Here is a 9,336-nt window from a genome sequence, read left to right as displayed (position 1 = left end):
CCCCATGTTCGGCGGCCGAACTTGAGGTTCGGCGGCCGAACCTGGTTTGTTCAATCAAGACTTTCGGAGGCCAAAGGCGCTCCCGAAACCAACTCATGTTCGGCGGCCGAACTTCACTTTCGGCGGCCGAACCTGGCAAAAACCTCCTTAGTCTTTTCTTTTCAAAACTCAAATCTTTTTCATTTAAAACCATGAAATCAGTAAAAATCATTTTAGAAAACACATTTTTACCCCTCTAGAAGACTCTGGCATCATCAACATTCCATATTCCAACGGAGATTCCGCCGGAAGGTAGGGATTCCGATGCCGGAATCTAGCCGGGTATTACAAGAAGCCTCTGGCATCTTCGGAAATTCCAGATTCCAACGGAGATTCCGCCGGAAGGTAGGGATTCCGATGCCGGAATCTAGCCGGGTATTACATTCTTCCCCCCTTTAAGAACATTCGTCCCCGAATGTTCCACAAACAAACAGGCATCTCAAAACATAGCATCAACATACATAACATGCAAGCAACAAGCAAGCAAAACTAAAAACCTCTTCTCCTAAAAGAGAGACACGAGTACCGCTGGAGTATAAACTCCCAGGTCTCCAAAAGAAACACCTTAGCAATACCCAACCTTCTCCTGAACTCAACAAGCTTCCGCTGCGCTACTCTGATCCTTACTCTTCTCTTCTCTTCTCATCTTTACTAACTGGCTTCCTCTCACTGCTAACCCAAACTAACTCTAACTCTCACAGGTAGTACCCAAATTTCAGATCTATCTTGGAAAAACAAACAGCTCCTACTAGCTGTCCCAATAGATCATCCATCCTGCATGGGAAATACCTGCCCTTGGTAGTGACCTTGGTCGACTGCTTACCGTCGTTATAAAGTCTCAAGGATCTACCCTTCGTTTCCCACAACAACACTGGAACACTCCAGGGTGAGGTACTAGGTCGGATAAAACCCCTATCTACCAAGCCTCACCTCTATTCTGATAACTATCAACTACACGTGCCATCCTATAGGGAAGGATAGAAATGGTTCTGCGTCCAGACACCACTCCTATACCAAACTCCATTTCCCTAACAGATGGTGAACCTGACAACTCGCCTGGGGAGACATCTACGAACTCTCTCTAACAACTGGCACTGAGGCTGGTTCCCCGACCTGACTGCTGAACTCTCAAACAAGAGCTAGAACTTTCTGACAACCCCTCCTACATACCCTACGAACCTAACAGGCCGACATCAAACCTCTAGGCATCCCTACTGTGTTCCCTCAGAAGACTACCTCTGACCCATCCTGTCCCCTGAACTTGACTATCTTGTCTCTGCAGACCAAGATAGCACCATGAGCAGAAAACTCAGTCCAACCCTAAACTGACGTCCAGACGGTCAAGTCTAGGACCTCAAAGTCGAGTGGAAGGCATCTACCCTCAACTGACACTGAACTGGACCGGCAGACTGACTCTGCCTCAGATGGATCACACGTGAGTCCACTGACCCAAAGAGAACACTCTAGCCCAGAAGCTATCAACTCAACCTCTCGACGGCTCCTAGAGCAACTAAAGAAAGAGAATACTCCAGGGTTCACAAAAACATACACATCAGAACGTTCAAAAGTGAGCATACCTGGCACCATTGTGTTTGATGTGTCTGCCTCTTGCTGAGCTTGGGTGAAGATTCGAGCTGGAGCTGACGGACCTTCTCCACGGGAACCTGAAGAATGAGGGACTGACCCTCTTCCTCTGCCTCGACCACTACCCTGAAACACGGCTGGAGCTACTGGCTGAGACTGTGCTAACCGGGGCACAGTAGGACACTCACGTGCTATGTGTCCTTCCTGTCCACACCGAAAACAAGCTGTCGTCCCAATCCGACAGACTCCTTTATGCGGCCTTCCGCACCTCAAGCACCTTGAACTGTCTGAGCCAGAGCTTGAGCCACCAAAACCCAAACTAGCCTTCAGATTCTGCCAAAACTTCTTCTTCTTTCCTCTAAGGGTTCTGCCCCACTTCTTGCTTTTCGTGGAGGCTGTACTCAAAGTGGAGGGATCAATCCCTCCTGAACCTGAGATTCTGGAATCCCGAGTCTGAGCATCCTCCTGAAAATCTCCCAAACTGACATCCCTTCTCTGCACATCCATCTCCACTTCCCTCATACTAGCTGACATCCTCCTCGGAGCCATCGCTTCTCTGCTGGCATCAACAGACCTTCCAGGGTCTCTTGATGTTCCCCATCTGCTGACTCCCCATGACTGCGCTCTAGGCAGAGCAGGGGGAAAGGTGTCCATACCTTCCCTCTCAGATGGAACTCCAGTCGATTCCACAGATCGACGAGCACCTCGCATTCTGGCTCCTCTGAAGAACAACACACAAGCATACAATCAATCATTAGCATCATACGGTTCATATGAAAACACATGAACCTACAACATACATAGCATACATAACATTAATGCACATGCATAAAATCATGGCATTTCTCATCATCAATCAAGACAGGACTCAACATCCTATCCTAGTGGACATGATTCTCCCTATTGTGCTTGCCCTTCTATGACCTCTAAACCAACCTCTTTCCGATGTGGGATATCTCTAATCCTTGAGCATCTTTGCTCAACACACCGTACTTATGAGGCCCAAAGCTCTGATACCATCTGTAACAGCCCGAAAACCGGTACACTGCCGTAACGGCTCCAAACTGTTCGGCGCTAGGATCCAGATCGGCTTAAGGCCGCCGGGACCCGTAGCAAGCCACTAAACATGCTAAACCTCGGGTCTAATCCCATACATGATCAAACTTTTCGTGAAAACTTAAACTTTTCATACTAATCTTTAAAACTTGTTTTACCTAACTTGGCTTGATCTATGCGCGAGAACATAGAACCTCATACCCGATGGGTCATCAAGCTAACCTTAAAACCACGTCCGCTTGGGTCAAGGGATTGAAATCCTTTCTTCCCTCACGGCCGTTCAAACTCATAGCATAAAACAATTCACATCATGAAAACCTTTCATAAATCGTTTTAGAATGATCATGCATAAACCAAGGGATTCAACCAAACACTAGGGCAAAGCACTACTCTATCCATTCATGACATTCACATGACATTACTAAGCTTTTCTTAACTTTACTCTATCTCTTTTCAACATAGTTCTTTCCATTCATAATCTTTATATACATCATGACTTTCTCTTTACAATCATGTCCACTAACTAACTAGTCAAGCATACAAAACAAAGCATAACATCTCTTTATATCCATAAACATATACATACCACTATAACAAAACTAAGCTAAGCTATTACAACCAAGCCCATGCTTATACTCTGATACTTCCCATAGATCACTCTGACTTGACTTTAGCCCTACAAAACTGGGATTAGGGGAAAGGGATGAGCTAAAAAGCCCAGTGAGTAGAAACAGAGAAAACAGTTCATTAATTACATGCTTTCATGAAATGCGCCATATCACAACTATTACACAACAATCCTTTTCACTCCCGCTTGAGTTCACGCTAGCATTCTCTTCCTCTCGCGGGTGATTTTAGAGGGTTCTCGAAACGTCCTTCCCCTCAGGGTTGGACATGACCCCAACATTCCCTCTGTCATAACTCGGCCCCGAAGGAGCTCTCATTGGGCTTTCCTACATGTACTCGCCCGACTAACAAGGACTCAATGACAGACTTACGGGCTATTGAGGTCGCCTTGGTCCACCCATCTCATCATATAATCAACAATTTATGCAATGCGTCACCTTCGTGAAACTAGTGCAATCATCCTATTACATATAAACATGATGCATGAGCATGCTTTAGGCATTTGATTTTATTAAAATAAAAGATTAAGTTAGTTCTACTCACCTCCTGGCAGACGCTGACTGACTCTGCAACTGCTAGCACTACTGGCCTCCTCGGTCTCTCGGGTCCGATCCTACACAGGTGGACTCGAATGAGGTGCCAAACACACTCTAACAACTCATAAGCAACTCCCCAAAAACCCTCTAAAACATCACTTAAACATACATAGAAAACACCCAAGAAACGGCTGGAAAGGGCACTTTCGGCGGCACCTTCGGCGGCCGAAAGTCCCTTCCAGAGACGAAACTCGGGTAGGTTCGGCGGCAGGTTCGGCGGCCGAAACCCCAGGACAGAAACGAAACTCAGCCTTCGGGGGCACGTTCGGCAGCCAAAAGACTGCCTCCCATGCAGGTTCGGCGGCCGAAACTCCTTTCGGCGGCCGAACCTGGTCCCCTCTGGACGACAGGTCCGATTCTGCCAAGCCAAAAACCAAACTCAAAACACCCCAAATCCTTACATACTCTCTCCCAAACATGCATACTCACTCCCACATGCATAAAGGGGCATAAACTAACTTAAAACCCCAACAATACATCATATAAACATACATTGGCACAAAATCCACATAATCCTTAAACATGCATTTCTACCCCAAACTCAACCATCAAACTCTATAAAACTTGCTTAAAACTCATTAAAACATAAAGAAAAGCAGAGATCTACACTAACCTCTTGGAGATCGAGGGTGGTGTAATCCCTAACTCGGAGGTGTGGAGAATCCAAGCTCCAAAAGCCCCAAGCTCCCAAAACTCCTTTTAAGCTTTAAATCTTCAAACACAAGGGTAGAAATCATGAAAAACTTGAGAGATGGGTAGAGAAAACACGAAAACGACCAAAGGAAGGCATAAACTCACCTGAGCTCGAGAATGGGGAGAAAACTCTCCCATTTCCGATCTGAGGGCCTTTTATAGGTGGCCTGGTCGAAGACCTTCGGCGGCCTAACGTGCCCCCTAAACTCATGCATGTTCGGCAGCCGAACTTGACTTTCGGCGGCCGAACCTTGGCTCGTTCAAACAAGACTTTCGGAGGCCAAAGGCGCTCCCGAAGCCTTTCCATGTTCGGCGGCCGAACTTCACTTTCGGCGGCCGAACCTGGCAAACGCTTCCTTGGTCTTTTCTTTTCAAAACTCAATTCTTTTTCATTTAAAACCATGAAATCAGTAGAAAACACTTTAGAAAACACATTTTACCCCTCTAGAAGCCTCTGGCATCTTCGAAAATTCCAGATTCCAACGGAGATTCCGCCGGAAGGTAGGGATTCCGATGCCGGAATCTAGCCGGGTATTAGTTCGAACGATCGAAATAATTAAGACTGACTCGACACAGGTGTATAGTCTTGAAGATTCGAAGCCTCGAGAGCTCGGCATGGAGGCCCGAGCTGGAGCAAGGGAAGAGCAAACCATCGAGAAGAGAAATCTTGCTGTTTTGCTAACAATCCCAAAGATAAGAAGGAAAGGTTAGTAATATATAATCAGAGGCTAACCCTTTAATGTGAGACAGAGCGACTTCATACTCTAGGTCAGTAGCATCAGAATCCTTAAAGGTTATTCACCAAAAAGGAAAGAAAATGTATCGGGAAGATAAAAGTAAGAAAACAAGGGTAATAGCACGCACAAATGGCAGAGGAAAGCTAAATATAGAAAAAGGCAGAGAAGATTTAAAGCTGCAAGTGGCAATAAGATGAAAGGGCAAGCCGAATTTCAACAGACGCAGTCATAATGATTCTAGGGGTTTACCCCCTCGACAGTTGGAGCAATAACTGCCGAGAAGGTAAAGGGGCAATTGATGACCCCTGAGTTCACCTCATCCCCGTCTAGGGCTAGGCCCATGAAAATAGCCCACTGCCCAGAGATCCTCAAGCCATCCACGCCAATTGGGTTCAACCCACTAAGCCTCATGACCAGGTTCATCTGGCTCCACTCATCAGGCCGGACACGCTACCTCTACTCCTTAGGCCGATTCCATTTAAACCCTGCTCTACTCTCACTCTCCGGCCCAGCCCAAAACCCGAAAGAGGATCCGTCCACTCATCTTGTAGACCCGCCTACCCGATCCTGGAGAGGATCAGAGGCCGTTATGCATGGGGCAGAGATTTGATTCCTTCGTACGTCCGTATCAGCGTGGCAGGGACAGGTGGTCTACTGATATTCGTTCTATCGGCACGTCACTAGCGGACAAAAGGAAACCTATAAAAGGAGAAATGCTCTCTTCTAGGTTTAAGCTTTTTCTAAGTTTTACAGAACCCATTGTAAAAACCCTATTTCTCTGGATCTCAGATCATCAATACTGAAGATTGAGAAAGTTGCATCCATCAAATTAATACATAATTAGGCTCAATTAAAAACTATTTTCTTTTTCATGGAAAATGTTTTGTGTAAAATATTTTCAATAAAATAATTGACTTTTTATTAAAAATTCAAAAAGGGAGAGCTTCACTACCCCGACAGGCACTTCTTACACATTATAAGTTACATGCCGAGCCCTTGTTTCGTGGAGTGATATTCATAAATCACATTGCAAACCAATTGAAGTTTTCATTTCAAGCTCCTTTAACCGGACCGGATTCATATTTGCCCATATTCTTAATAGTCTACCACACTAGCTAACCACAACATAATTATAAAAAACGACACTTCCTAAATAACCCCACTTGCTCATGTTATACAGGATCCACGAGTAGAGAAGACACAAAATCTTCTATCACTCCAGCATGTGTGTAGCCATCTTCATTCTTGTACACAACATCCATTACTCGTGAAAGATTGAGAATTCTCGTTAGGACATGCATAGGGACGGAAGTCGGATACAGACACTCTTCATTAATATCCTTCCATGCACTTACAACCCATTTTTTAAATTCTAGTACAGCTTCTTCTTTCGTAGCTCTATGTTGTTTCATGTAGCACTCAATGCTGGACGCCGAGTGTCCTCTCTTTTGCTCAAACTACATACATATACGTTGAGATGAATTACTTGTATCATACAGTAGGGTTGGAAAATAATTGTTTAGTTCTAACCTTTTTGCAATTAATCTTTATATTTTATGGATTCGTGCCTCTAACTAAGTCTTTTATCTCCACAATTCAATTCAAAATTCTAATAACAATAGTTACCTCGTGGGATACAATGTCATCCATGAGTCTAGCAATGATTTCTGAGGCTGTAACCATCTTAGGTTCAGTAAATAACCAATCAAATGAGTCTTTTGTTACGATATCTCCCATTCCAACAAGGGATGTAACTGCCATTAGTGCATAGCCTGAGGTAGTTAATGCGATGGACATGTACTCCTCTGTCGTCGGTAAGTGTTTCTGGTGGAACCATATGGATTCCATGAAGTAAGCTCTAACTTGATATTTCATCTGAGAAAACAAAGGAATTGCAAACCTTCTTAAACAATTAATAATATTTTCATCTTCCATATAAAATTATTATGAAAATTTAGTTAAAAGGGTTTCAATATATATTCGACTTACTGCTTCTTTAGTATAGTAAAAACGGTATAATCTTTCTTGATCGAACAAGTTTTTTTCAATTTCTGTATATACATTTAGAAATGTCTTGTAATATTCTTTCATGTACTCTGGCAGCTGATCTATTGCGCTGATATCCCACCTGAAAAAGATTTTCAGGATAACATAAGATAGAAATATTACATCCGAAAAAGATAACATAAGATAGACCCCATATGTCGATTACAACAATTTGTAGTACATGTAAATTGGAGTTTTTTTTTTAAATCATGCATTATTAATAAAATATCTTTTAAATCATGTCATTTGAAAAAATATTTCTGAATGGTGTATCAAAAAGTGTATATTCAACAGTTACACTGTCAAGTATGTACACTTGTTCGACACCGTTGGTTCAAACATTAAGCTCCCATGCCATTGCCATTCTATCTTTTAAGATAATTCAAAAAAATATTTTAAAATTATATATTATTGTTATTCTATAATAATAGCCACACAAGGAGGTTCCTCCCTCGCAATTCCATCGAGGGGATGAGGGCTATTGTGCGAAGAATTGGAGCAAAGTCAAACCTTTCTACTGCTGCTGTAAAGAGCTCAAGTTCTTCAGGTGTTCCATATACATCATAAATATCGTCCATAATTGAGGTCATAGCAATCACTTTGGTTAGAATCCTTCTAGCCGGAGAATATTCAGGCTCAAAGTAAACCCCCAAAATCCAGAAGTAGCATTCGACAATTCTGTCTCTTGCAAAAGGAAGCTTGTTTGCAAAGTCTAATTCTTTCCACCACCTAATCAGAAGAATCAGTTCAACTAATCATACGCAGTGCACATGCTAAAAGGGAGACGTATAAATCTTGCATTATTGTAGAGCGCTTACTTTGCAATGTCGCTCAGTTCCTTCTGATGTTGTTTTTGCAATATATTGAAGTCCAACTTAGCAAAAGATAGCAGAACTGGATTACATGAAGATTCTCCTTCGTAGATAGAGAAGTAACGCCTTGCCTCTAGTCTGGGCAAGCCCTTCCGAATAGGCTGCTTTAAAGCATGGGTAATTTGCGGTGCGAGGGGCATACCTGGGGTAACCATGGACTCAAGGTGAGCAGTAGTGAAAGCTAGTGCTTCTTCTAAAATGTCTTCTCCGTGCACCCTGAGATGCGTAGCTTCATACAAGCTTAGCATTCCTCGGTGGTCATTGACAAGGGCATCCTTGAAGTTCCCTTGGCTGTCCTTGAACTTGTTAAAAACATCTGCATCAAGATGAAATATAAGAAAATTCTTCACATAGCCTACACAAATTAGAACAACCGACTAAGGGAAGGAAGAGGGAAGAGTACATACCACTGGACATGTTGTAGCCTTGTTGTCTAACCAGCCGAAACTTGAGAGCAATTGCATATAGGTCATTAATATCATCATCAGATTCAGAGCTAATCTGTTTTAGAATTTCATCAATTTCAGTTTCAAAATGGTAAGACACGCCGAGGCGCTGGATTGAATCGATCAAATCTATTTTGTGTGAAAGCTTATCCACATTCATCATCAGCACACTCCTCACTTCTTGCTTGAGTTTCGCATGATGCTCATACATTCCGTCATTTGTATTCTACGTCAAAAAAGAAACAAGAGATAAGCACGTGCACATGGGAAGCTTCCTATATATATATCCTCTTTTGATTAAATTATTTGTTATATGTGATAACTGATTTTTGAAAAAATAAAATGACGTTTTCACCTGCAGAGAGTGATAGTTGTTTGAAAGGAAATGGTCACCCCAAATGCTAGGTTGATAACCTGCAGATCGACGTTTAACATCAGCAGTTTTGGCATTGGGAGGGTGAGCAGAAGCTGAAATTTGAATCTGCATTTTCTTAATCTGATGCGGGGTAAGTGGTTGTAATAAAATGATAAAGATCTGCAAACTTCTTGCTTGCGAAGCTGTTTGGGTGAAGCCTTATTTATAGCCCAATCTGAAGCTTTACGAGATTCCCAAGTTAAAAGGGAACGTGTCTTTTTTCTT

At 43.0% G+C, this 9,336-nt stretch overlaps 1 protein-coding gene across 1 annotated transcript; it reads right to left on the bottom strand.

Moving 5' to 3' along the window:
- Window positions 1–6,361: 6,361 nt before the first annotated feature.
- On the bottom strand, window positions 6,362–9,233 carry LOC110602220 ((-)-germacrene D synthase-like). The gene is made up of 7 exons (XM_021739682.2): window positions 9,052–9,233; window positions 8,658–8,922; window positions 8,197–8,566; window positions 7,889–8,107; window positions 7,322–7,460; window positions 6,959–7,207; window positions 6,362–6,789 (listed from the first exon to the last, which is right to left on the bottom strand). The coding sequence occupies exons 1-7, from the start codon at window positions 9,181–9,183 to the stop codon at window positions 6,505–6,507; spliced, it is 1,659 nt and encodes a 552-aa protein (XP_021595374.2). The 5' UTR covers window positions 9,184–9,233; the 3' UTR covers window positions 6,362–6,504.
- Window positions 9,234–9,336: the final 103 nt, after the last annotated feature.

Source organism: Manihot esculenta, chromosome 15, assembly GCF_001659605.2.
Source record: "Manihot esculenta cultivar AM560-2 chromosome 15, M.esculenta_v8, whole genome shotgun sequence".
Taxonomy (NCBI): Eukaryota; Viridiplantae; Streptophyta; class Magnoliopsida; order Malpighiales; family Euphorbiaceae; genus Manihot; species Manihot esculenta.
The sequence above is the reverse complement of the archived record's forward strand: the minus strand, read 5'-3'. Positions and strand labels throughout refer to the sequence as shown.

Coding starts and splice junctions, on each gene's coding strand:
- LOC110602220 (XM_021739682.2), bottom strand. CDS start 9,183: ATGCAGATTCAAATTTCAGCTTCTGCTCACCCTCCCAATGCCAAAACT. Junction 8,923..9,051: donor ACAACTATCACTCTCTGCAG/GTGAAAACGTCA, acceptor TTTTTGACGTAG/AATACAAATGACGGAATGTA. Junction 7,461..7,888: donor TTTACAGCAGCAGTAGAAAG/GTTTGACTTTGC, acceptor AATCTTTTTCAG/GTGGGATATCAGCGCAATAG.